The 26,754-nt window shown below is 47.3% G+C and overlaps 1 protein-coding gene across 2 annotated transcripts in view; it reads left to right on the top strand.

The window, feature by feature from the left end:
- LOC114043670 (inactive rhomboid protein 1) overlaps positions 1 to 26,754 on the top strand; it is a 48,498-nt gene that overhangs the window by 18,362 nt on the left and 3,382 nt on the right. The window contains exons 1-14 of one of the 2 annotated variants that reach the window (XM_027862747.1): positions 6,391 to 6,407; positions 12,256 to 12,431; positions 12,714 to 12,844; positions 15,970 to 16,183; positions 18,680 to 18,886; positions 19,189 to 19,311; positions 19,594 to 19,754; positions 20,854 to 21,111; positions 22,257 to 22,368; positions 23,274 to 23,348; positions 23,619 to 23,780; positions 25,165 to 25,265; positions 25,552 to 25,615; positions 26,515 to 26,609. In XM_027862747.1, coding sequence (XP_027718548.1) covers positions 12,282 to 12,431; positions 12,714 to 12,844; positions 15,970 to 16,183; positions 18,680 to 18,886; positions 19,189 to 19,311; positions 19,594 to 19,754; positions 20,854 to 21,111; positions 22,257 to 22,368; positions 23,274 to 23,348; positions 23,619 to 23,780; positions 25,165 to 25,265; positions 25,552 to 25,615; positions 26,515 to 26,609 — 1,853 coding nt within the window. In that variant the 5' untranslated portion in view covers positions 6,391 to 6,407; positions 12,256 to 12,281. Of the gene's footprint in view, positions 1 to 6,390; positions 6,408 to 12,255; positions 12,432 to 12,713; positions 12,845 to 15,969; positions 16,184 to 18,679; positions 18,887 to 19,188; positions 19,312 to 19,593; positions 19,755 to 20,853; positions 21,112 to 22,256; positions 22,369 to 23,273; positions 23,349 to 23,618; positions 23,781 to 25,164; positions 25,266 to 25,551; positions 25,616 to 26,514; positions 26,610 to 26,754 lie in introns of those variants that run through there. The other variant, XM_027862746.1, reaches the window with a different exon arrangement.

A 26,754-nucleotide genomic window follows, 5' to 3' on the forward strand; every position in this document is an offset into this window, starting at 1 on the left:
ATATAGATAGGATAGACTGGAGATAATGTCAGAGGGAATGCAGTAAAATTAAGGAAGGCTGGGAAAGACTTTTAGAAAGTGGGATTTTAGTTGTGATTTGAGGAGCCAGGAGCAGAAGGTAAGGAGGGAGAGAATTCCAGGCATGAGGGAGGAGGCAGCTGGGGAAAATGGCAACTGGGAATGTGACTTGGGAGAAACAGCAAAGAGGCCATTGCCACTGGATAACAGAATAAGAAGGAGGGGGAGGGGATAGGAGTTGGGGTATAAGAAGACTGGAAAGAGAGTGGGGGGGGAGCAGTCAGGTGGCACAGTGGAGAGAGCACGGGCCCTGAAGTCAGGAAGCCCTGAGTTCAAATCCGGCCTCAGAGCAAACACTTGATACTCACTAGCTGTGTGACCCTGGGCAAGTCACTTAACCCCAACTGCCTAAAAAAAAAGAGTAGGGACTGTGTTATGAAGGGCTTTAAAAGCCCTATTTGATCATGGAGATAATAGAGAACCATTGGAGTTGGTTGAATAGAGGGAAGATTTTTGATCAGAGGTGTGACATGATTAGAAATATGCAAAATAAAGAACAGAGGTGGAAAGACCTGTTAGGAGACATTACATTACTATAAGTAGATGATAATAAAGGCTGCTGGCTACTATGACTACTGCTACTATTACCTGACTTAATATTTTATATACATTCTCTCATTAGATTTTCACAACAATACTGGGAGGTAGGAGCTATTAACACCCCAATTTAACAGATGTCAAAACTGAGGCTTTGAAAGGTGATTTATCCACAGTTACATATCCACCAAGTGCTTGAGGCAGGATTTGAACTCTGATCTTCCTGGCCCCAAGTCTAGCATTCTATCCACTATCTTCTAACAATCTACTTAAGTTGTAGGGCATAGTAGGAAGACAGTAAAGGAGACATGTTGAAAATGCAGTAAAAATAGGATGTTAGTCTTATTAATAATTGCTTATATGGGTAGACTGTTTCATGGTTTTTAGGGTATTTTTCTTTATATCAGTAATAGTATTATTATTCCCATTTTATAGGTGAGAAAACTGAGGCCAGAAAGGTTGAGTGACTATATGACTCTACCATCAGTAAGTGGCATATCCAAGACTCAAAATCCAGGGCTTTCTCTGGATCCTACCTCCTACCTCCATGAGATGAAGCCCAGGGGATATTTTCCTTTTTCTTTTCTTTTTTTTAGGCAATTGGGGTTAAGTGACTTGCCCAGGGTCACACAGCTAGTAAGTGTCAAGTGTTTGGTCTGAGGCCAAACTCATGTCCTCCTGACTTCAGTACTCTATCCACTGTGACACCTAGCTGCCCCCTCTTCTCCCCTCCCCCCCTCCCTGGGGGTGGTGGGGGGGGGGATATTTTCATGAGCAAGAGATGAAGCCAAGAAGGGCTAGGGTGGGCTTACTTCTTTCACTTTCTTACTTTGCCTTCTTGAATGTGGGAATAGAGGGCCTTCCTAATTCAGGCAGACTTCATAGGTAACACTAGGAGGGCAGTGGGATTAGGTTGGGTCTAGATCAGGTTCAACCAATGGAGGTAACCAGCATAAGGTTCCTTACACCATTGGGTTCTTCAGAGCATCTTGGCAGTACCCTTCCTGGCCTGGAGTAGCCGCTGGTTGGACCTGATTCTCAGTTGACTCTCCATTGAGTCCTCTGATGGCAACCTTGTAACCGCCCTGGGAGCCTGGCTGACTTGTGATGAATCGGATGGAGCATACGAGTGTTTAGGTCAGGTCAGGTTGGCTATATAAATAGGCAGGCTTGGATGGGTTTCTGTTGTGGGCAGTTGTTATACTGATACAGTTCCCGGGGCGGGAGGGAAGGGGGAGAAAGTTCATAAAATACATGAATAGAAATAAAAGCAAGGAAAATGAAACAACAATGAAATAAGTTTTTGCACATCTCTCAGTGTGGGTACAGAACTGGCCCTGGCTGGAGTGACTTTTTAGGATTCTAGATACTGACAGAGATAGCCAATACAAAGGTACCAAGATAGGAGATGGAACTGAGGAACAGGACAATGTGGCTGGATTGTAGAGTGGAAGGAAGGGCAGTAACATAGAATGAGGATGGGAAAAAAGGTTGAAACTGAACTGGGGTAGGGCCTTCAGAGCTAAACAGAGCAGCTTAGAAAGGATACTAGAGTCTGGGATACTTACTAGCTATGTGACCCTGGGCAAGTCACTTAACCCCATTGCTTCCAAAAAAAAAAAAAAAAAACAGATACTGGAAGTACTGGAGAGCTTTAGGAAAATCACTTTGGCAGCTGTGTGGAGGATGGTTTGGAGAGGGGAGAGATTGAAGGGAGACTAGACGGGAGCCGACCGAAATATTCCAGGGGAGAGGTCATGAGGGCCTGGAGTAGGGTGGTGGTGGTGAGAATCTAGGTGCAAGAGATAATTTCAGAGACAGAAATGACAATTTGGCAACTCATAGGATATGTGGGATCAGGGAGAATGAGGAGCCCAGGATCACACATTCAGATATACAATTCATGCAAATATTAGCCCAGGTGACCTGGAGTCAAGAAACCTTTGTTCGGTCCCAGCTCTGACATTGACTTGCCATGGGCAGGTCACCGCATCTCTCCTTGTTTCAGTCAGCTCATCTGTAAAAGAAGTACTTTGAGGAAAACACTATGGGAATGTGAGCTGTTACTATTTTCTTCCTGCGTTCCTCATGGCTGTATACCCTGTGTACGCCGGAAGTGTTCAGTAAATGTTCTTTAAAAAACCAGAGTTTTAGAGATGCCTTTTTACATCAGCCATTGTGGGATTGCTGTCCCCCAACAGCCACGCAATGATACGTTCCTTTTAACAAAGAAAAACTGTTAAAGCAAAGCCAGGATTACTGTGGTGATTGCTGTAGTGTTCCGGGGTCCCCAGGTCCTTCCCAGGGTCCCCAGGTCCTTCCACTCTCTCAGTTTCCAAACTGGAGCCTTTAGCTGTAGTTCCTCACAAGGAGTCCGGGAATCCCCAGATTGTGTGAATTAGAGTTCCAGTTATGTAAGTCCCCAATTGGTGCTGTTCTCCCAGCATTTATTGATTTCGACTCCCATAGAAGAGTTGAGCAAGCATCTCTCCCTCTCCTTGCATTGAAGTGAAGAGATAGGCGACTGCAGAAGGGAAACGTTATATGTTACATACACTGTCAGACCAGGACTTTGTGCTGACTTTGCTTAACAGGTTTTTTTCTTATTTTTGTTTGGTTGAAAGCAAATGCCTGAGGGCTTGGATAGAGTTCTTATCCTGAGTCTCCCACTCATGAATAGTTGATAACTAGGAATAGAAATCTGATATAAATGATATAAAATTACCATACTGGGAGGAGCCAGGGATGAGATACTTAACTAGCTATTTGACCTTGAATGAGGTCACTTCTCTGTTAGAATTATTATTATTTTTGTCGAAGTGGGAATGAAGTTGGTTGGGGCATTCTGTTTAGGCAGGGTATGCTTAGATTCCTGAGCTGGTCCAGTTGGTGATCTTATGAGCCAGAGCTATATAATTCTAGTCAGTTAAGTAATTACACCTCTCTGAGTTTTAGTTACTCAAATAGTAATAAGATTCAAGGTTTCTGTGTAAAAAAAAAAATGCCTTGTAACTCTCTAGAGGCTGGAGAAATGGGAGTGACTTTTTATCATTCTGTGAGGGTATTGAAGTAGACGATCCCCCTACTCAGACATTCAATGATTCTGTGATTGGATAACTAGCTAGCATCCCCTTAACAGATGGAGAAGATCTGCCTGCCAAGAAAGGTCACTAGATTTGGAGGATTTGGATTCGGAGAACCTGTATTTGAATCACGAATTTGCTACTTACTGTCTGTGTGATTTTGGCCAAATCATTTCATCTTTCTGTGCCTTTCTCATCAATAAAAGAGAGTTGGATTAGATGATTTTTTTCCTTAAAATTTTTTTTAACCTTTGTTTTTAATATCTCTTTATTCCCCAATATAACCTTCCTTTCTTTCCCTCTCATTGAACTGTCCTTCAAGAAAAGAACGAAAAAGAAAGCATAATTAATCATCACGTCATCCAAGTCTGACATGGTATACAGTGTTCTGCACCATAGTCTTTCACCTCTGCCAAGAGGAGGAGGTACATTCTCATCTCTTTTTGAGGGGTTGATTGACCATTATTATTTCCACGGAATTTAGATTGTTCTTGTTTTTTCCATTTAGATTGTTGTAGTCATTGTGTATGTTGTTCTGCTGGGTCTTTGCACTTCACTTTGCATCAGTTCATATAAGCCCTCTTGTGCTTCTTGAAATTTATCATATTCGTTGTTTCTTACAGTGTAGGAATGTTCCGTTACGTTCATGTACCAGAATTTGTTCAGCCATTCCAATAGATGGATATCTACTCTGTTTTCACTTATTTGCTATGGCAAAAAGTGTTGCTGTGAATATTTTGGTGTATATGGGAATTTTCTTCTTATCACAGACTGCTTTCTGCTGTATGCCTAGCAGTGGAATCTCTAGGTCAAAATGGCATGGATATTTGAGTCACTTTCTTAGCAAAATTCCCAGTTGCTTTCCAGAATGGTTGGAGCAATTTAAAGCTCCAGCTGCATGCTTATCTTTCCCCAATCCCTCCCTATTGACTATTGCCACCTTTTAACATTTTTGCCAGTTTGCTGGGTTGAGCTGAGATCTCAGAGCTGTTTTGATTTGCAATTCTTTGGTTATTAGTGATTCAGAGGGATCTTTTATGTAGTTGTTAGTAGATCACAATTTTTTTTTCAAATGGTGACCAATTTTTATTGGTTTGGTTGAACTTCTTTGCTTTCTATTTTCTATTACGTGAGAGCTTTCTGGGAAGGAGAAAGGAGGAATATATTCAGTAATGAAGGTGAGGAAAAAGTAAAAGACATACAATTAAAAAGGAAAAAATACAACAAGCAAACAATGATATATTTGAAATGATAAATCTTTCCTGAATGGATAAGGATAAATATGGCTCTTTCACCCTAATAATTTATTCCCATTACTCCCTTTTTCATCTTTACCATGCTAAATTCACTTACCATTATCGTTGAAACACGTACATTGGTCTAATGTTTGTTCATTCTGAATGTTATTAATATCCATGTCTACACCAATATTGCCTGCTTTATATCTTAATCTCTAAGGGGGCAGGACCCTATATGTTTAACTCATTTTGCTTAACAGCAATTAGGAAATAATTGATTGAGATGATGATCAATATCCTTCTTATGCTACCTTGTTAAACAACAATTCTGATTTTTGAATACCTTCCATTTCCCCCTTTCTTTGATCTCATTTCGTTTCTTTTTTTTTTAAGTTAACATAGGTATTTAAGTATTTATTACTTAAATACTTCTTACTTTTTTTATTAATGTATTTATTTTTAGTTTTCAACATTTACTTCATGAGAATTTGAGTTACAAATTTTCTCCCCATCTCGTCCCTCCCCCCACCCCAAGACAGTGTGCATTCTGAATTACCCCTTCCCCTAATCTGCCCTCCCTTCTAGCTCCCCCCCCATCCCCTTCCCCTTCTATTTTCCAGTATGGCAGGATAGATTTCTATACCACATTGCCTATATAAATAGATCAGAATTTTCAAAAGAATTTTTCGTATCTTTTGACCACTTGTTTATTAGGGAATGGCTTTTGGTCGTATATATTTGTTAGTTCCCCATATATCTTGAAGATTAGACCCATCACAGAGATTTTTGATGTAAAGATTTTCTTCTAATTGACCACTTCCTTTAATATCCTTTATATTATATTATAATTATTATTATATTGCATTATATTCCTTTTATATTAGTTATGCTAAAGCTTTTTTAAAAATTCAATTTAACTTTACTTTAAGTCCCAAATTCTCTCCTTCCACCTTCCTCCCCCCACCCCAACACTTTGAGAAGGCAAGAAAAACAAAGCCCATTACAAATATGTATCAAAAGCCTTTCAACTTCATGTAATCAACATTGCTTATTTTATCTTTTGTGTCTGGTTCTGTCTTTTGGTTGGGAGTTCTACCCCTAGTCATTATTGTAAAGGGTACTTATCTATTGTTTTTCTTCTAATTTTTTTTTTATGGTATGAGTTGTGAGTCGTATCCTTTTTGAGCTCACTGTAATATATGGTATAAGGTGTTGGTCTAAATGTAATTACTCTCACATTACTTTCCAGTTAGATAATTTTTAATTAATTTAATTAATTTTAATTAATAATTAATTAATAAATAATTTAAAAATGTCCTTTCCGGTTCTAAATCAATGATCCCATGAAGATAACCTATTTCTCAGGCTTCTCCACTGATGCTCTTCCCTCCCTTGCCTCCCTAGCCATTTCCCGGCTTCAATCAGTAGATGTTTAGACTACAGCTGGTCAAGATGGGGACCACATGTCCTGGTAAGAGACTGCTATAGGGCTGGAGAGACCTGAGATGGGGACCAGACCAATCCTAGGCTGACTCTTTAACCCCACAAACCGTTTTGTGAATGCATTTGTCATGACAAGGCCTGCTGAAGAGGAACAGAAGCCATGTGCTGCTGAGCTAGGGCGGGTCAGGAGCTGACTCTCTGGGGCTGCATATGTGACCTTCCTGGTAGTGAAAGGATGACTGGGTCAAACCAGTCAAAACCTGGGGCTTCAGAACACCATGACAGACCACATTATACATTATAACGGCCCAGCAGGGCTTTACAAAAGACTTGGTTAGTGACATTTGTTTTTCATGCCTTGTGGTCCATAGAAAGAGTTCAGTCAGGAAACCTGAGTCCAAATCTAGCCTCAGATTCTTAACTAGCTGTGTGACCCTGGGCAAGTCACTTAACTTCTGTTTGCTTCAGTTTTCTCAACTGTAAAATGGGAACAATAACAGCACCCACCTCCCAGGATTGTTATGAGGAACAGATGAGGTAGTATTTGTAAAGCACTTAGCACTGTACCTGCCACTTAGTAGGCACTTAATAGATACTTAATTTCTCCTTTTCTACTTGGAGTCAGGAAGACCTGAGTTTGAATTCTGCCTCAGACACACTTTCTAGCTATGTGGCCTGGGGCAAATCGCAACCTTCCTTAGTTTCAATTTCCTTAGGGCTGTTGTTGTGGCTTCAAATGAGATAAAATATAAAGGACTTTGCAAACCTGTGGGTACTCTGTAAATGCTATAATTATTATTACTCTCTGGCATCTTTAGGATGATAATCCTGGCATTTTGTAAACCCTATGTATGTTGTAGGAATGTGAGCTGCTATTATTGTTATGTCATTTTTGAAAGAAAGGCATCTCCCTCTTCCCCTCTCCCCATCTCCCTGTCTCTCCCTCTCTTTCCCCTATCCCTCTTCCCCTCCCCTCCCTTTTTCCCATTCTTGTCCCTATCCCTATTTCTGTTATTGCAAAAAGAAGTTAGTTGGGGGCAGCCATGTGTGTACAGGGTGTTCCTGGATTCCCAAGGCCCCTAACACAGTTGGCCGTGTGGAGAATCTCGATGTCTCCTCCTGAGAGGAGGGCTGCGGTAGGGGAGTAGAGTCCAGGGCATTCCCTCGATCCCAGAACCCACAGGAGAAAGGGGGAGGGAGTAAGGAAAGGGGACAGACCCTGGAGCCCTACCTGCACTAGGGGTTAAGTGGAGAGGCCAGACACAAAGGAAGGGGAATCTTGCAGAAATGCAGCCCTCAGCAGGCCTGGAGGCAGACAGACAGACTGGAAGATTGGACAGTTGGTCAGCTGAGCCGCTTTCCCCGAGTGACCTCACACACCCGGCTTACTCACTAAGGGCCAGCCTCATTCTTGGCTTGCCAGAGGTCTAGCGGAATGGAAGGATGAGAATGCCAGTCCCTCCCACTTTCTCCTTCCAGCCCAGGAAATAAATCTGTAGATTGTTAGAGATCATCTGACCCATTGCCTTCATCGTGCTTTCAGAGATTCAGAGATGGAAAATAATTACACCGGGTCAGAGAGTGAATCAGCCAGAGTTAGGACTTGAATCCAGATCTCCCCACTCCTAGTTTAATGTTCTTTTCCACTCCACCCTATATACAGCTTCAGCCTCATTAGTGGGTAGAACCCCGTGGATCATAGAGGTCTAAATTGTTAATCCCTAGTCAGAGATTCTTTTGGGGTGGAAATCTAGAAGTGAAATGGGGGACTTGGGGCCATGTCTCAGTGTGACCAGAATGAATGGTGGTGGAACCTTAGAGCTGGAAGGGAACTTTTGAGATCTGGTCTGATCTCATTTTTATCAGAAGGGGAAACTAGGATCTAGAGAAGGGGAAGTGACTGGCCCCAAGGATACACAGCTCCTTGGTGGTAGGACTGGGGCTGGAACCCAACACCAGGGTCAGAAGCACTGGCACTAGAAGGATTTCTTCTGGGTGATGGACTGTTTGGTTCCCAAGGAAGGTGGGGCTGGCAACTTTCTAGAACACAACTAGTGAGGGTCCTTAGGGATATCCAGTGGTGTTGGGTCCACTATCAATTTGTTCCCCTTTTAGCAAGTTTCTATGGAGGCCAGGTAGAAAGAGCTGAGGCTGGAAAATGAGTCAATCATACTACTTGAATTCTAAGGTTCCTACCGGTTCTATCCTGTGATTTTTTTTTTTTAGAACCTATGCCCTTTCTGATGGAGACCTTTCTCTTCCTCTTCTCCTTTCCCTTTCCCCTTCCCCTCCTTTCCCTTCTCTTTGCTTCCTTTCCCAATTTTCTTCTCTTTCCTTCCTTCCTTCCTTGTCTAGCCTTAAAAGGAAACCATATGGGCCACTATAAGGAGTTAAAGATAATCCTTTGCTTGATCATAGCCCCATAAAGCATTCTCAGTCCTGTGTCTGAAAGCTGCCCAGAGTCTGTGCTGTCTCTCTGTCTCTGTCTGTCTCTATCTCTCTCTATCTCTCTTTCTCTCTGTCTCAGGCTCTGTCTCTCTCTCTCCCTCCCTCCCTCCTGGCTTTCTGGTGATCTAGGATGAGGCTGTAGAAGAAGAGAGGAGGAGAGGATGGTCCCTCAACTCAGCCCTTCTGCTAGCTGAACTCTTGATTAGGTTACATTTCTGTGATGTGGATCTGCTGATTCCTTCTTGTTCTGACTGCAGGGCGCTGAGATATCGTTTAGGTGATGATACAGATTTATCTGAGAAGTTTGGGGTATACTCTCAATATCTGTGAACAAATAGGAATTTTTTCAATTTAATTTTTTTAGTTAATTAAAATATACCTTCTTTCCCTCCCACCTTACCCTCCCCCACTATTGAAAAAGAAAGAAAAACAAAATCCTTGTAACAACTATGCAAAGTCAGGCAAAACAGTTTCCCTGCATTGGTCACGTCTAAAAATATGTCTCAGTCTGGAGTCTGTCACCTCTTGGTCCCTAAGTCTGTCACCTCCCTGTCGGGAGCTGGGTACCATGTTTCATCTTGAGTGTTCTAGAACTGTGGTTGGTCATTGAATTGATTGGAGTTCTTAAGTCTTTTTTTTTTTTTGCTAGGCAGTGGGGTTAAGTGACTTGCCTAGGGTCACACAGCTAGCAAATGTTATGTGTCTGAGGTCGGATTTGAACTCAGGTCCTCCTGAATCCAGGGCCGATGCTCTATCCACTGCACCACCTAGCTGCCCCCTTAAGTCTTCCAAAGTTGTAAGAAATACAGATTGAGGATCTACTATGGGATCTGGCCCTTGGAACAGAGACCATCAGACCTGGGAGGTCCAGCCTGTCTGTTTTGTAGATATTCAAGAGTCGAGATTGGTTTGGAGGAGGCGGTGATTGTTTGGGAACAGAGTAATGGAAATAACAACGGGCATTTATATGCCAGTTTAATGTTTGCAAAGCGCTTTACATCTATTATCTCATTTGATACTCATAAGAGTTTTATGTGGTAGGTCCTATCCTCATTTCACAGCTAAGGAAACTGAGGCTTGGGTTAAGTGCCTTGCCCGTGTGTCACATGTGTAGCAAGTGTCAGAGTTGGAATTTGAACTCAAGCCACCTCAATGGTGGAAAGTGAGGCGTGAGTAGACTTCTCAGAGGATGATGGAATCTGAGCTGGCTTTTTTTTTAATGTTTATTTTTTTTTTATTAATTTATTTTGATTTATCAACAATCACTTCCATAAACTTTTGAGTTTTAAATTTTTCTCCCCCTCCCTCCCCAGGACAGTGCGCAATCTGATGTAGGCTATACATTACATGTCTATTAAACGTATTTTCACATTACTGATATTGTAAGGAAGAATTACAACCAATAGGAGGAACCATCAGAAAGAGGAAACAAAACACAACAGAAGGAAAAAAAATATTCTTTTGAATATTTATAGATATGGATCCTTCTAACCTGTCACGGATTTGTCATCCAGGGATTTATTTGTCTAAACTTTATGGAACCTCTTTATAATCGTGGGCTGTGCCCCTCTCAGGTACTTTTAGGAGCTGGGTCAGCCTGGATAGCAGTCATGCATTGTGAAGCTGCTGGCTTCCTGCTCTGCATGCCCATTGGGCTAATTTAGGACTTGGGGATGTGAGAGCCAAGGCTGTGGTGTCTGCCTGTGTTCTCTAGGCCTGGACATGGGCTTCTAGCTTCTGTCTGGAAGTTCTAAAATATTGTTGGCTTTGTAGGGCAGGGATAGGACTCCCAGAGAAGCGCTGGTATTGTGGCATTGTAGAATGAGGCCTTGACTGAAAATGGGAGACCTGGGTTCTAGTTCTTGCTCTCCTACATTCTAGCTGTGTGACCACGGATGAGATATTTTACCCTCTGGGTCTCGGCTTTCTCCTCTGTAAAAATAAGGACTGGGGCTAGATGGTCTTTGTGGTCCCTCCCCACTTTAAGATGCTGTTGTTTTTTGGCCCCAGCTCCAGTGGAGTCAGGGACCATAGATGAGCTGAGTACCCCCACATTCATCTTTCAGGCTCATATCTCCCCCTGCCTTAGTAACCACCTTGCATGGATCGTCAAAGGGCTCTTTGTCCCACCAGCTCAGCACTTCATGCTTCTGACCCCTCTCCTTCCACGGCTGTGAAGCCTTCCTGCCCTGGCTGAGTTTCCATAGCTAATAGACAGGGAGAGGCCCTTGCTCTGGGCTTAGGAGTGTGTGTTTGGGGAGGGAAGGCAGGGAGAAAAGGGAGTGTGCATGAGGAGTTTGACTGGCGGGGTTCAGCCGGAGGGATTTCTCTCTGAGAGGTGAGTGGGAACAGATCTCATGACACAGGGCACACAGATGTTTCAGTACTGCCAGAAATTGGACAGCCAAGCATATACTGAGTGAGTCCTGTCCTTTTCTAAGGTAGTAAGCTGTATGCAATGGAACAACCACAGGGAAAGGAATCTTAATTCGGGGCATTTTTTTGGTTTTTTTTTTTGCTAGGCAATGGGGTTATACGACTTGCCCAGGGTCACACAGATAGTAAGTGTCAAGTGTCTGAGGTCGAATTTGAACTCAGGTCCTCCTGACTCCGGGGCTGGTGCTCTATCCACTGCGCCACCTAGCTGCCCCTTAGGAATCAAGAGATTTGGGTTCTGGCCCCATTTCTGTCACAATCTTAGGTAAATTACCACCCCTCTTTGTTCCTCGGTTTCCTCAAATGTAAACAAAGGGATTGGGACAGTGCTCTCTAAGATTCCTTCCTTCCAGCTCTTCCATTCTGTGTTCTTTGCTCTAAGGATGCTTTTAGCTTTGATATTCTAACGTTCTGTATTCCGAGGTTCTACCAGGTTTAACATTCTATGGTTTACATTCCAAGACTCCTTAGATGGTCTGATGTTCTGGGCTGCCTAGCCTCAGGGGCAAGGCCAGTAGGTTTAAGAGGGTCTGAGTATATCCTCCCCAGGTGTGCGGCCTGTCCTCTGTCCTTATCTCCAGGGAACCAGCTTTGGGAATCTCTGGGCCTGGAGAGACTCTTTCTTTGTCCTAGAGTGACTCCTGCAAAATTCCTTAGGATTTGGCTCCCTCTGGTGGCTCCTAGGGAATATGTAGCTAGGTTGAGGTAGCCCAGGGGCCAGAGGGGAATGGCAGGGCATTTTGCCAGATAAATTAGATGGGAGAGGATAGGTTCCTTTTTCATGTCTCTGCTTTCCTGTCCCGTCCCCATAACCTTCCTCATGTAGGTTGTTGTAAGATGTGGGAAAAAGCTGGTTCTTGCCCTTGGGAATCCATCAGGAGTACCAACTGAAGAATGGAGGGATCTGTTCCTCTGTACACATCATGTTATCATTTCTTCTTGAAAAGCCCTAGTGCCAGGCTTCTGTCTCCATTACCTTTCCCTGTGCCTAGGCCCGCCTGCCGCCTGAGCTGGGACAATGACTGAGGCTCGGAGGGACAGCTCCAGCAGCTTACAGCGAAAGAAACCACCATGGCTCAAACTGGACATCCCGACTTCAACTCCAGCCCCTGCTTCAGCCCCAGCCCTGGCCCCAGCCTCAGCAGCTGAGGAGCCCATCTTTGTGCCGGTAAGAACCCTGTAGGGGCCCTTTGAGGTCTGGGGCAAAGAAGGAGTCTGCTTTTCCCTAACAGGGACCTGGTCACCAGCCAAACCAAGGCCCTCAAAGTCCTAGGCACAAACAGGGGGCCACACAGCCTTGCTGTGGGGATCCCAGGGAGGTGGTTCATCTCATCTCTTCGGCTCCCGTGAGCTTTCCAAGAATTATGGGTAAAAGGAGGCTTAGAAATGGCCTCGGAGCAAGTTGGGTGGTAACCTCCTTCACCCTCCTTACTTCCCCTCCCTCCAATAGCCTCTGAAGCGTCAAGCCTTTCTGCGAAGTATCAGCATGCCAGCTGAGAGTGCCCGAGTGCCATCCCCCCATGAACCAATGCGGCGCCCAGCCTTGCAGAGACAGACGTCCATCACCCAGACCATCCGCAGGTAATGGTCTCTTCTCCCTGGGGCCCCTGAGAACTGCAGCTTGGACTCCTGCACGCAAGGTCGTTCAGCCTTCCTGACTAGAAAGGCTGCATGGTATTTTGGAAAGAACTGAATTTGGAGCCCGAGGACTGGGTTCTAATCCTGGTTCTTCTGCTGAGGCAGAGATCATCTGAGCTGGAAAGGGACCTTGGAGGTCATCTGGTCCCATTCCAGAGAAGGGAGGTTAATTCTCAGGGCTCTTTCAGCTGCTTTTCCAGGAATAGGAAACTTCTAACAACTTCTGATCTCCTTTGAATCCCGGCTGGGACCTGGTCAGGGGCCCTATGAACTACATTTGGATTCAGAAAGCCTGGGTAGGGAGGAGTGAGGATGGGCAGTGCCCAGCAAGTAGAAAAAGAAACAAAGTTCACAGGAGAATTAGGGTAGGGGTGGAGGAAGGGGATGGAGTACCAGGAAGAGGGCATCTACTGGCAGGCATGGAAATCCCATCCCTGGGAGAGACAGGCAGTGGGAGCCCATTGGCCTCCCATGTTGTCCTGGGGGAGGGGGAGAGGGGAATGTGTGCAGAGAGGAATGAGGGGCAGGGGCAGGATCTTTCTATATCTGTGCCTTGGGCAGTGGGAAGGGTTGTCAGGGTATATTAGGCTTCCAGGAGGGTGGGAGCTTGGTGCGTGCTTCCCACAGTGGCCAAGCCTAGAGCAGGGTTCTTAAACTTGAACTTTTATTTGATATTTTGATAACTATTTCAATATAATTGGTTTCCTTTGTAATCCTCTGTGTTTTAATTTTTGCCTTTAAAAACATTATTCAGAACAAACATTATTCTCAGAAGGAGTCTCCCCCAGATTGTCTAAAGGATTATTTGCACACAAGAAGCTGAGAACTCCTGCCCTAGAAGACCCCACTATTCCCACTTGGCAACAATTCCTCGTTTATTGTCTTGTTCTGTTCTCGCATCAGTTTGGATTTTGGGGGTTTTGTAATTTGATAGCCAATCAGCCTTGCAAAGTGTCCTCACTGGCTGCAGCTGCCTCCAGATCTCAGAGACCCAGATTCCCAGGAGGCTGCTCAGGGGTTCTCCTTTACCATAGGCTGCTAAGTAGACATGAGGAGGAGGGACTGGGGGACACAGGGACACTTGATTCTGCCCAGACTTCTCCCCTACTTAGGGACATCACTTGGGCTCTCCATGCCTTATCCTTAGGGCTGTCTGCTCCCCTCTTCCCTCTATGTCTCTAGAATTTTGTCCATTTCTGTTCCCTGCCTTCCTTTCCTTCTCTCCCATTTGCCAGCTCTTTTTGTCTGTGCCATGTGCTGTTCTCTCTCTGTTCCCCTGGTCTGTCCTTTCCCACCCCCTGCTAACAGCTCTCTGGGCCTCTTGTCTCTACCACTATTCTCTGCCCAGCTCTCAGTGTCTCACTTCTTCCCCACCTCTTCCAGCTCTGGGCCTTTTGTTTCTCCTCCAATTCACTCTTCTCTTCTCTTCCTCTCCCTCTCCCTCTCCCTCCCTTCTCTGTTTCTCTTTCACCTGCATGGCGCCCTTCCTCATCTTTCTCCTCCTCCCTCCTTCCCACCCCTCCCAAGCAGCAGCCGACAGGTTCACTTTGAACGAATCCACACCCTGCCTATCCTCGGCCACCAGGCCTCCCGCCGGCCCCTACGAAAGCGCCAGTCGCTCTCTCGCTCCCTGCTCAGGTATCTGGCGGGAGGGCAAGCGGGCGCATGTGTGTGTGTGTGTATGTGTGTATGTGTGTCTCATCTTTGCACTCACTTTGTGCTACTTTGGCCCCTTGCACGTGGGGGTGTGTGTGCGCGTGTGTATGTATGTGTGTGGTGTGTAACCTTTCTGTAGGAGCCAATGTAACCTGCCGGGCATATCCAGGGAGACCGTGGTGACGCTGACCAGGCTTTCCCCTTCTAGCTGGGCTGGGGGAGCCCCGGGATGGCCACTGCTTTGCATGCTGCTTTCATACCATTTGCATAGTGCTTAGTGAATGTCTGAATGCACCAACGCCCCTTGTCCCCTGCCTTGTTCTTTTCTTGCCATCAGTCTTCATTCTAAAGGCTTTGTAAGTATCTTCAGGTCTTTGGCGTTGAGTACGACCACTCTTGCCTGGAGATCTGGCCTATTTGAGGTCTGCCTGGTGCCAGGGCTCCCACCAAATAGGCAGATGTGTAGTAGAAAGTGGCTTCCCTACTCTGAGTGTCAGGGGGCCTGGGTTCTGATCCTGGCTGTTTCTGTAACTCTGTGTGAACCTGGGCAAGCTCTTTAACCTCCCTGAGTTCCCGTTTCCTTTCTGTCGAATGGGTATTGATTATCCTTGACCACCTTACTTCAGTACTGTGGTGAGAAGCAAATGAAATAAAGGACGTAAGGAGAATTTTAAAACTTGCTGTACAACATGAAGGATTAGTATCCTTCTGCCCCGAGTGACGGCTAATCCCAGTGCACTCACTGTGGGGAGGTGGGGGAGAGACACTGGGAATGTCCAAAGGCATGCTCCATGTCAGGGTGCCATGAGGTCTGGCACTAGGTGTCTGCCCACTATTCAGCTTCATTGCACTGTCTTTCCTCTCCTCCTGACCAGGAGTAACTAGAGAGAAAGGTGAAAGACCGCAAAGCTCATGGTTCCTCCCCATGTTCTAGGCAGTGGTGGAAGGGGAATGTTAGGACTGTGTTGGGGAGGGGAGCGGGTTATAAGCCATACTGGCTACACTTTGGACCTCCCCAGGCTGAGCAAAACTGGGAGAAGGAACACCAGATGATTCTTACTTGATATAGAGAAAGCTGAAATCAAGAAAATAGGAAGAATGAGGGCAAGGGTTGAGGTTGGGATGGGAAACCAGAGGGAAACACTTTGGAGCTGTAGGAGGGAGGGAGGCGTGAAATGTGGGCTCTGTATGGGGGAGATACCAGAGCAGCAAGAGAGGGGAGGTGTGTGGGACACATATGGTTTAAAACCAGGGGGCTGGGGGAGGAGAGGAGGGAAGAGTGGACCAGGTACAAGGGGAACCCCCATGCATTGGGATGTGACAGTAGAGTTTAGAGCCCCTCTTCCCTTTGACAGCCCCTTTCTCCCGCTCTTCCCATCTAAGGCTTGCTTTCCCTCTCGCCCATCTTCCAGGGGCACAGCTGACTGGTTTGGGGTGAGCAAGGACAGTGACACCAACCAGAAATGGCAACGTAAGAGCATCCGTCATTGCAGCCAGCGATACGGGAAGTTGAAACCCCAAGTGATCCGGGAGATGGATCTCCCGAGCCAGGACAACATCTCTCTCACCAGCACCGAAACTCCTCCCCCGCTCTACGTAGGGCCCTGCCAGCTGGGCATGCAGAAGGTGAGAGCCCGGGGGGCAGGGGCAGGAAGGATGTCTTAGAAATCATGCAGTCCGCTGGGATGCTGAGGGTGCATTGGACTAGGAGTCAGAGGGCCTGACTTTGGGTCCTGGCTCTGAGGCTGCCCAGCTGGGTGACCTGAAACAGGTCACCCACCCTTGTCTGAAGGCCTGTCTGAGCCTGAGCTTCCTCATCTGCAGCATGGAAATAGTAAGACTTTGGGGTGCAGTGGAGAGTATTTGATCTGGGGTCGTTCACGTCCTGATTTAGTGTTGGCTGTTTCTTACTTCGGGGATATTAATGAAGATAAAAATTGGGTAATATACTTAAAGCATTTTGTAATCAGAAAAATGCTATATAAATAAGAAATACCATAACCTTTCACCCAGTGGGGGAATTTCCCCTACACCAGTGTGTCCCAACTGGCTTTGATCCATGGCAAATTTTTAATAGTTTACAAAGCCTTTTGCTATCACAGGAAAGGATATAAGCATTTATTTAGTGCATACTATGTGCCAGGCACTGCGCTAAGCACTTTATAAATGTTATCTCTTTTGATCCTCATAACAACTCTGGGAGTTTTATTTGTACAAATGAGGAAATTGAGGCAGAGAGGTTTAAGTGACTTGTCCAGAGTGTCACAGCCAGTAAGTATCTGGGGGTCAGATTTAAACTCAGGTTTTCCTGACTCCAGGCCTGGTGCTCTATCTTCTGGCTGCCTCCAAGTCAGGATTATATGGTAGAAAGCAAGTTTATTGACTTTGGAATTGGCAAGGCTTGGGTTCAAATCCTAGCTCTGTTTTGTTGTTGTTCAGTTGTGTCCCACTCTTTATGGCCCCCCAGCTCTGTTAACCTCTGTGACATTTGACAAGTTGCATAACCTCTCTGAGATTTGGTTTCTGCTTCTGTAAAATAAAGAGGATTCAGTTCAGTTCAATTCAGTGTGCTCTCATTAAGTCCTGCTACATGCTAGGCTTTGTGCTAAGTGCGGAGGCTACAAAGACCAAAGGGAATCTCCTTTCCCTCAGGCAGCTTCCCTTCTACTTAGACCAGCATATGCTATCTATGGGATCCTCATGGCTTAAGTCTCCTGCTTTTCTGAAGAGTTCTTACTTCTTGGAACTTGCGCATTTTAAAAGCCAGCTTCTCTTTCTGTCTTGCCCTTACCGAGTCCTGCCTCCTGAGCCTCAAGGAAGAGGCTGAGAAAGTGAGGAAATCCGAGGTGGAGAATTTAGAATTTTATCTGTCTGAAAAGTAGCTTAGGTTATGAAACACTTTTGTTCTACAGCACCCCAACAGGCAATGGGCCAAGATGGTGATGGTGGCGATGCTGGTGGTCATTGTCATGAGTAATGGCAATCCCTTATGTTTTCACGCATATGCACGTATTATATATGTAAGTGTCCATATAAGCACCTATAGGTAGGCACACATGCAAACACACTTGTGTATGTACATGTATAAAATACTCATGTATTATATACATGTATATGTATGGTGTGTTTCATATATACACACACATGCGTAAATACACACATACATATATGCATGGATGCGCGCGCGCACACACACACACACACACACACACACACACACACACACACACACACCCCTCTAACAGGAGCAAAGGACTGGTGTCCCATTGAACTCCATTCATGAATCCCAGAATGAGTCTTGACTGGAGCTGGAATCTGGCCCAACTGTTGTGCCCTGAGACGGGTCTGTCAGTCCCCACAATGGCAAGAGAGAATGAGAGAATTCCCTGTGTGGACAGAGCCTGACCGTGGGCATGGGGAGTGGGTGAGAGGAGGGGGAGAGAGAGAGGAGATGGGAGGAGTAATTGCTCCCCAGTCAGAACTCACTGTGGTGGGTGAAGTTGGACATCCATAGGTAAAACTAGAGACCGTACATATAGAACAGAATGCCAACAAACACGTGTTTAACCTAAGAATTACTATGGTAATAGTCTGATGGAGGTGCTCTAAAGTGGAACAAGGGTGCCTCAGTTAGGTAGGGAGCTCGTCATCATTGGGGGTGCCCAGTAAGAGGCTAGTCAGCCAATGGTAGAATTTGAAGGATGAGGGAGATTTTGGCTCAGTATAACAAAACAACTTCCTAACGGTAGTTATCTCAAAGTAGAATGTTTTTGGAGGCCGTGTGTCCTTTTGTTACAGGTCTTTTAGCAGAGTTTGGAAGGTGACTTGTTTTTGGGCAGGAGGCTGGACAAAATGACTTTTGAGGTCCTCTCCAGCTTCCCCTGCGGGCCATAGTCTCACCCCATCCCTCATAACCACCTACCCTATAGGGGAACTCGAAGGTCCCTGTCCTCTAACAAGGCCTTGGAGGCAACGTGAAGACATTGAGTTAACTTCTTCTGTGTCCCCAGGGACTGAGACAGAAGAGTATGTATGTGTGGCCCTCGCAACGCGGGATAGTTCCCCACACCTTCCTCCCCGGCCCCTTCCCCCATCCCAACTAGGCCCTGTCTCCCGTTGCAGATCATCGACCCGCTGGCCCGAGGCCGGGCATTCCGCGTGGCAGACGACATGGATGGCTACAGCATCCCTCACACACCTATCACACCTGGGGCCACCTCCCTCTGCTCCTTCACTAGCTCCCGCTCCGGCTTCAATCGCCTGCCAAGGAGGCGCAAGAGGGAATCTGTCGCCAAGATGAGCTTCCGGGCAGCAGCCGCTCTCGTGAAGGTGAGCAGGGCTCGGACCCCGCTGGGGAGCTGACAGGTGTGTCAGTCCTTGGGGGAGGTCGTGTGTGTGTGTGTGTGTGTACATGCCTCAGAAGTCTTACGCTTGTGCATGCATACATATGTAGGGAGATGCATGAATGCCTGTGTAACAAGAGGTGCGTGTATGTATGTAGGCATGTGCTGATATCTGTGTGTGTGTACGTGGGTGTCATGTGTGAAATCTCTTAAAAAGACACGAGGGGTCCCTTTGGGGCTGTTGTCCGGGTCTGCAGAACTTCACCTCCTTCCCTCCCCTCCTTGCAGGGCCGATCTGTGAGGGAAAGCACCTTGCGCAGGGCCCAGAGACGAAGCTTCACACCTGCCAGTTTCCTAGAGGAAGATACCGTGGACTTCCCTGATGAACTGGACACGTCCTTCTTTGCTCGGGTAAATGAAAAGCCACCTTTGCCCCTAGAGGCGGGGGCCCTGAGCATGGTTTCTCTCTGCCTATCCTGCCCCATCTTTCCAGGCATCGATCTTTCCTTCTCCTGGCCTCTGTGGTTTGTCTCTCCTACTTCATCTCCACTTCACCCAGAGGGTCCCTTCTCCTGTCCCCTGCCATCCTCTCTGTCTCAGTCCACCACTGAGTGTTCTGCCCCACGAGAGGCCTGTTCCCCTGCAGCCCCTCCCTCGCCGCTCCTGTGATGAGCGTCCTCCCCATTTGCTCAGGAAGGAGTCCTCCACGAGGAGCTGTCCACCTACCCGGATGAGGTGTTTGAATCGCCTTCAGAAGCCGCGCTCAAAGAGTGGGAAGAGAAGCCGCCGGAGCAGGCAGACCTCACCGGAGGCGCCCTGGACAAGAGCGAGCTGGAAAGAAGCCATCTGATGCTGTGAGCTGCTCCCCCGCTGGGGTGGACAGGTCTCTTGGGGGCAGGTGTCCCTGAGCTTGGGGTGAGGAGGAATCTTGGTAGGACTCACCCCCCGGATCTCTGAAGACCTGGAGCCACTTAGCTTCTGATACAGAGCCCAGCAGGGGATAGTAAAAAGAATCCTGGATTGGGAGTCAGGAGCGCTGGGTCCAAGCCCTCACCTCTCTCTTAACTCTGTGGCCTTGAGCAAATCACTTCCCGTCTCTCAACCTCATTGTCCTCATCCTCTTATTAAACAGATGAAGAAGGTGTTTCTGGGGCATGTTTTTGCTTGGTTAAAGAAAGGAGAAGAGTTATCCAAAAATGAAATGGATTTTCAAGAGAGAAGAGATAGTGGTAGTGAATTTCCTAGCATTGGAAGTGTTCCAGTGGAGGCAGAATAACTACCTTAGAAGGGATCAGAGGGCAGAGAAGAGATTTCTTTTTGGACCAGATGACCTCTGAGGGCCTTTTAGCTTTGAGATGGTATGGGAGTCACCTGTGTGCTCTCCCCTCACAGTGCCTGGCACATAGTAGGTGCTTTTGTTGTTTAGTTGTTTCAATCTCTTCGTGACCCCATTGAGGGTTTTCTTGATAGAGATACTAGAGTAGTTTGCCATTTCCTTCTTCAGCTCATTTTACTGATGAGGAACTGAGGTAAATCGGGGTAAGTGACTTGCCCAGGGTCACATAGCTCGTAAGTGTCTGAGGCTGGATTTTTAAACTCAGGAAGATGAGTCTTCCTGGATCCAGCCCTGGCCCTCTGTCCACTATGCCATCCAGCTGTCCAATAGGTGTTTAATAAAAGTTTATTGATTGATTAAGATTTCCCCCCTGAATCAGTCATATTCCTGGATAAGCTTCCCAGGGAACTTAATTTAACAATTTTTATTTATACATACACACGTTATTTAACAAAAACAATGAACAATTACATATAACAGTTGTAGCATTTGTATGTGCTAGTCTACATCTGCTGTTGGAGGTGAGGCAGTAGAAGGTGCCCGGCCTCTGGGTGTCAGGGGATGGGCCTGGCCAGCTGACTCCCCACACCTGAGCCTGGTTATTGTCTATGTTTCAGACCTCTGGAGCGGGGGTGGCGGAAGCAGAAGGAGGGGGCTGCCGTAGCTCCCCAGCCCAAGGTGCGGCTGCGGCAGGAGGTGGTGAGCGTGGCAGGGCCACGGCGGGGTCAACGCATTGCCGTGCCGGTCAGGAAGCTGTTTGCCAAAGAGAAGAGGCCCTACGGACTGGGCATGGTGGGCCGGCTCACCAATCGCACCTATCGGAAGCGCATAGACAGCTACGTTAAGCGACAGATTGAGGACATGGATGACCACAGGTGGGGAGTGGCCAAAGGGCAGGGGGGCACAGATGCTAGGGGTCGGAGTGACCAGGAAAGTAGTGGACACTGAGGGGTGGAAGGAACAGGGTGATTGGGAGGCTAAGTCCTCCAAACACATCCATGGTATGAAAATCTGGATTTACGTGAAAGATCAATTTGGTACTGAGGCTCCCATTAATAATAATAATTGATCTTTATATAGTGCCGTGAGATTTGAAAAATGCTTTATATCCAGTATCTTACTTCAACCTCATACTAACCTATTGAGGTGGGTACTATCTGGTATTATTTATCCCCATTTTACTGATGAGGAAACTGAGACCTAGAGAGGGAAAGTGACTTGCTCATGATCACACAGCTAGTGACAGAGACAGAATTTGAACCCCACTCTCCCTGATGCCAGCTTCATCACGCTATCAGTTATACCTTATTTCAGGAAGTTTCCCTGCAGAGTTCAATCGCAGGCTCCTAAACTTGAGAGCTGGAAGGGACTTTGAGATCAGTGAGTAGGCATGCTGATTTCACAAAGCTTTGGGTTTGGACCTGGTTCGAATCCTGACTCTGCTGCCTGCAGGATCTTGGGTAAAGCACTCTTCCTGCTCTGAGATTCACTTTCCATACCTGTAAAATAAAGTTGAAGTCCTTTCCAGCTCTAAATGCTAGGACACCCTTCATTTTGCAGTTGAGGAAACTGAGGACCCAGAGAGGGAAAGAGGGAAGTTGGTAACATGAGAGTTGAGACTTGAATTTTCTCCTCCGCCCTGTGTTCCCATTATTATTATTATTATTATTATTTTTTTTTAAGGCAATTGGGGTTAAGTGACTTGCCCAGGGTCACACAGCTAGTAAATGTCAAGTGTTTAGTCTGAGACCGGATTTGAACTCAGGTCCTCCTGACTTCAGGGCAGGCGCTCTATCTACTGCGCCACCTAGCTGCCCCCATTTTTATTATTATTCATAATAAGATTGGATCTCCCTAGGTTTTTTTGGTGGGGTGTGGGAGAGAGGTCTGTTTTAGAAAGTGAAGCCCCTCTCTCTGTGTATTGTAGCCTGGCCACTATCTCTTGGGGGCTCTGAGACAGGTGCTGGCCTGGCCCGGTGCTGGCCCGGCCCAGTGCTGAACCCCTACGTTCCTTCTCCAGGCCCTTCTTTACCTACTGGCTGACGTTTGTGCACTCCCTCATCACCATCCTGGCTGTGTGTATCTATGGCATTGCTCCTGTTGGCTTCTCTCAGCATGAGACAGTAGACTCGGTGAGGACCCCAGGGAGCTGGGGCACAGCTTTAGATGAGATTCTGCTCATTCCCTTAGCCCTCCTCTCCTCGCTCCCCTGGCTTCCACCTTGGGTCGCTTGTGCCATCCCAGGACAAGGCGGGAGTTGGGATAATATTGCTTGTTTCTGTTCGGTGCCATGTCTGGTCTTTAGATCCCACCTGGGACCAGCCCCTTCTCTCCTGGGGCCTCAGTTTCTCTAACAGAGCATTTGACCATTGTTGGCAAAAGCCTGTGGCTCTGCTGGGTCAGGCCAGGAATGGAGAACGTCCTGGAGAGTGAAGATTAGATAACCCTGAAATCTTCTCCCCCTGCTGGCCAAGGCAAAGCCACTGGATTTAGGAACAGAAGACCCAGGTTCAAATCTCCTGTTCTCTGCCCTCCATGACCTTGGCATTTATCTCCCTGGCTCTTGGTTCTTTTATCTGTAAAATGATGGGGGCTAAGGCCAGATGATCTCTGAAGTCCCTCTTGTTGTTCAGTCATGTCCAACTTTTCATATGGGGTTTTCTTGGCAAAGATACTGGAGTGGTGTTCTATTTCCTTCTCCAGTGGATTAAGGCAAACAGAGGTTAAGTAACTTGCCCAGGATCATACAGCTAGTGAGTCTGAGGCTGGATTTGAACCTGGGTCTTCCTGACTCCCTGCCCAGTGCTCTATCCACTGAGCCATCGAACTGCTCTAAGGTCCCTCCAATTCTAGATTATGGTTCTATAAATGATTTCATGGCCCCTTGTTCTGCCTCCCTGATTGGTTTCTCTGGGATCCTTTCCTTCCAAGCCTCTGCTGTACTCCCTGCTCCATTTTCCTGCTGGCCATTTCCTGGGGTTTTCCACCCAGTCTCAGTTCAGTCCCACTTCCTACAGCCTCCCTACTTTCCCAACAGGTCCTGAGGAACAGAGGGGTTTATGAGAATGTTAAGTATGTGCAACAGGAGAACTTCTGGATCGGGCCAAGTTCAGTAAGTTTTTTGTGGCATAATGTGGAATGGGAACTTGATTGGGAGTGAGACAAGGGTTGGAGACCCTGCTTCTGCTGCTTCTGCCCCCTAGGTGACCTCAATAAGCCCTTCACTAGGCCTCAGTTTCCTTTGATGTGACATGAGGGATCTCTAAGTTCCCTTCTGCCTAGAAATTCTGTGATTCAGGGAGGGCTCAGGGGGACAGGCAGGGGGTGTCTTCTATACCTGTCTATGATTCTCCCCACCTTACCTCTGACTCTTCCTCCCCAGGAGGCACTCATCCACCTCGGGGCCAAGTTTTCCCCATGCATGCGGCAGGACCAGCAGGTGCACAACTTCATCCAGGCCACCCGGGAGCGAGAGAAGCACTCGGCCTGCTGTGTGCGCAATGACCGATCGGGCTGTGTACAGACTTCCGAGGAGGAGTGCTCTGTGAGTCCCTGCCTCCTGCCCCGATCGCCCCCACGCCTCCCCGATCCTAGTGACCCTGGGAGCCAGGGCACGTTGGAGATCATTTCATCCAACCCCCTGTCATCGTACAGAGGATGGGACAGGAAGGGAAGGGTCTTGGGAAGGCCCTGCTCTACTCGACCCACGTCTCTTGCTTCCTTCCATGGGGGTACAGTTGTGGAGACTGGTTTGGGATTTGCATATCATTGACATGGCCTCAGCCTGCTGTGGTCTTATGGCCGTGGATAACCTGAGCTCTAGGGCCCTGGCCTCACCACAAATTCCTTGGGGGACTTTGGGAAAGTCCCCTTGTCCTTGTGGGTCTCCACTGTTCAGTGGATGCTCTCTAAGGGCCCTTCTGGCTGGGATGATGCTCCATGAGAAGCGCCATGTTAGAGTAGAAAGAACGTTGGATCTGGACTCCAAAAACCTAGGCTCAAGTCTTGGCTGATCAGTGTGGGCAAGTCACTTGTTTCCTGAGCCCCATTTCCTCCCTTGTCTTGTGCTACGATGAGGCAAGCCCTGTAAACCTCAGCATGCTGTTTACCCCCTTCTTGAGTTTTTGAGTTAACATTTGACTTGTCACCCTGAAGATCGTGACCTTTTAATCTGTTTCTGCCCCCCACCTGCTGTGCCGCAGCATGGTCCCTGGCCCTGACAGTAGGAAGGAGGGAGGCAGAAGGATGAAGGCAGGTAGATGACCAGGCCCCAGAAACTTCCCACCACACTTGCGCTACAGCTCGGGTTATCTGTCTGTCTGTCTGTTGGTCGGCCTGTCGGCTTCCGTTATTTACTGAATGTTAACCCCAGCCCCCAAAGTGTGTGATGATAATAACCTGCGTTTCTGTAGAACTTGAAAGTTTGCTAGGCGCTCTCTTCACCACAGCCCTGTGGGGTAGGTAGTGCAAGTATTATTATCCCCACTTTCCAGATGAGGAAACTGAGGCTCTGAGAGGTTGTGACTTGCCCATGATCACACGGCTAGTAAGTGTCTGAGATGGTGTTGGAACCCAGGTCTCTTGACTCCTTTTCACTAGAACTTGCTGCCTTAGTAGCATCCACATCATTATGATCCTTTTTTTTTTAACCTTTCCTGTGTATTTCACATGGACTTGGTGCTGCTGTTGTCCTTATCTGTGTAGTGGCCCGCGTGTCAGATTAGCTGTCTTTACTGTGCATCATTTCTTACATTGTCTCGTATTTTTTTGGATTCTTTGTAATTGTTGTTTCTTATGAATGTCCTACTTTAGAAAACACATTCCCCCAAGGACTGCGTCAGCCCTTCTCTCTTCCTCCAAACCCTGTTCCCTGGCCTCCCCTAGAATCGGAGGCTGAGGCTGCCCCTGATCCCTCTTTCCCTCTCCAGTCCACACTGGCTGTATGGGTGAAGTGGCCTGTTCACCCCAGCACTCCCTATCTGGCTGGAAACAAGAGGCAGTTCGGCTCTGTCTGCCACCAGGACCCCAGGTAGGTCACCGTTCTGGGCTCCTGGAGGGGCCTGCCCAGATGGCCCTACCATTACCAGTCCTTGGCCCTAGGGATCACAGCACGCTCGATTTGGGCTCTTTGATGCCAATGGCCTAATCCTGTTGAAGGGTGGAGGGGTGGAAGGGGATGAGTCTGTAGGATCAGAGATGCTCAGATGCGTGGGGCTGCAAATATTTGGGCTTGGTGTGGGGAGGTCACCACAAATGGGTCCTGGGAAGATGAGGGACCAGAGGGCAAGGGGGTCTGACTAGTTATGGCACTGTAGGGTATGTGACGAGCCATCATCCGAGGACCCACACGAATGGCCGGATGACATCACTAAATGGCCGGTAAGCAATATACCTGCATCTGTGTGAGGGATGTCATAGGCACCTTCAACTCTGGAGACCCATCTGTCTCCTTAATCCTGTGATCCTTTGATATTGGAGAGTATGAGGAACAACCAGACCTGGGCCAAAAGTTATTCTTGCTGACTTGGTAGATGGTGGGGCTAAGTTGTTGAAGAAGCCAGGCAGGTGCCTAGGGCTCTCCATCCCCAAACAGACTGTTGCAGTGGCTCAAACTATTTTACACAGGCATCACATAGGAGCACATCAATCCCTAGAATTTATACATTCCTGTCCTTCTCAGGCCCTTTCCCAGCCCAGTTTCACTGTCTATGCTTGGCAGAAACTGGGACAGAGAGCTCATCTTGGGAACACCGGAGTTCGGAAAAAACATCATAAGATCATAAGGAGAGAATCTTGGACATCCTGTCATCCCACCTTCTCAGTTTACATAAAGAGAAACCAGTCCAGAGTGATGCCTGAGATCACAGGCAGTAAATAGCAGGGCTGGGATTCAAACCCAAGTTTTCTGACTTCAGATCCATTTTCTCCATTACACCAGCTCCCAACCCTTAACATGAGTCCTTGCAGTCACATAACAAGCTCTTGTAAAGCCATGATCTCATCAAAGCCTATTTTACTGAGGACATAGAGACTCAGAGAAGGAAAGAGATGGGCGTAAGGGCCAGCAAGTAAATTCTGGAAATAGAACGAGAACCTTGGCCTCCAGCCTAGTGCCTAGGGTTCTTTTGGTGACATTCAGTGACCCTTTCCCTATCCCCCAGCTCTGGCCAGCTGGGCACTACTGGGGGGGGGCACCTTACTGGACTAATCCTGTCCCTCCTCACCCTTATGGGGAGGGAATGACCTGCTCTCTCTCCTCTAACCCATCTGTAACCCAGATCTGCACCAAAAACAGCGCTGGGAACCACACCAACCACCTCCATATGGACTGTGCCATCACCGGGAGGCCTTGCTGCATCGGTACCAAAGGAAGGTGAGAGAGGACTAGCGCCTGCCTCCCCGACCTGGCTTCTCAGGGACTGGCACTGAAGGTGCTAGTGACAAATAGGACAGGCTGGTTCATGGAGATGTAATTTATTAGACTGTCCTAGGGAGGTTTACAGGTATGGGGCTGGGAA

Source organism: Vombatus ursinus, unplaced genomic scaffold (assembly GCF_900497805.2).
Source record: "Vombatus ursinus unplaced genomic scaffold, bare-nosed wombat genome assembly UNPS02014770.1, whole genome shotgun sequence".
Classification (NCBI taxonomy): Eukaryota; Metazoa; Chordata; class Mammalia; order Diprotodontia; family Vombatidae; genus Vombatus; species Vombatus ursinus.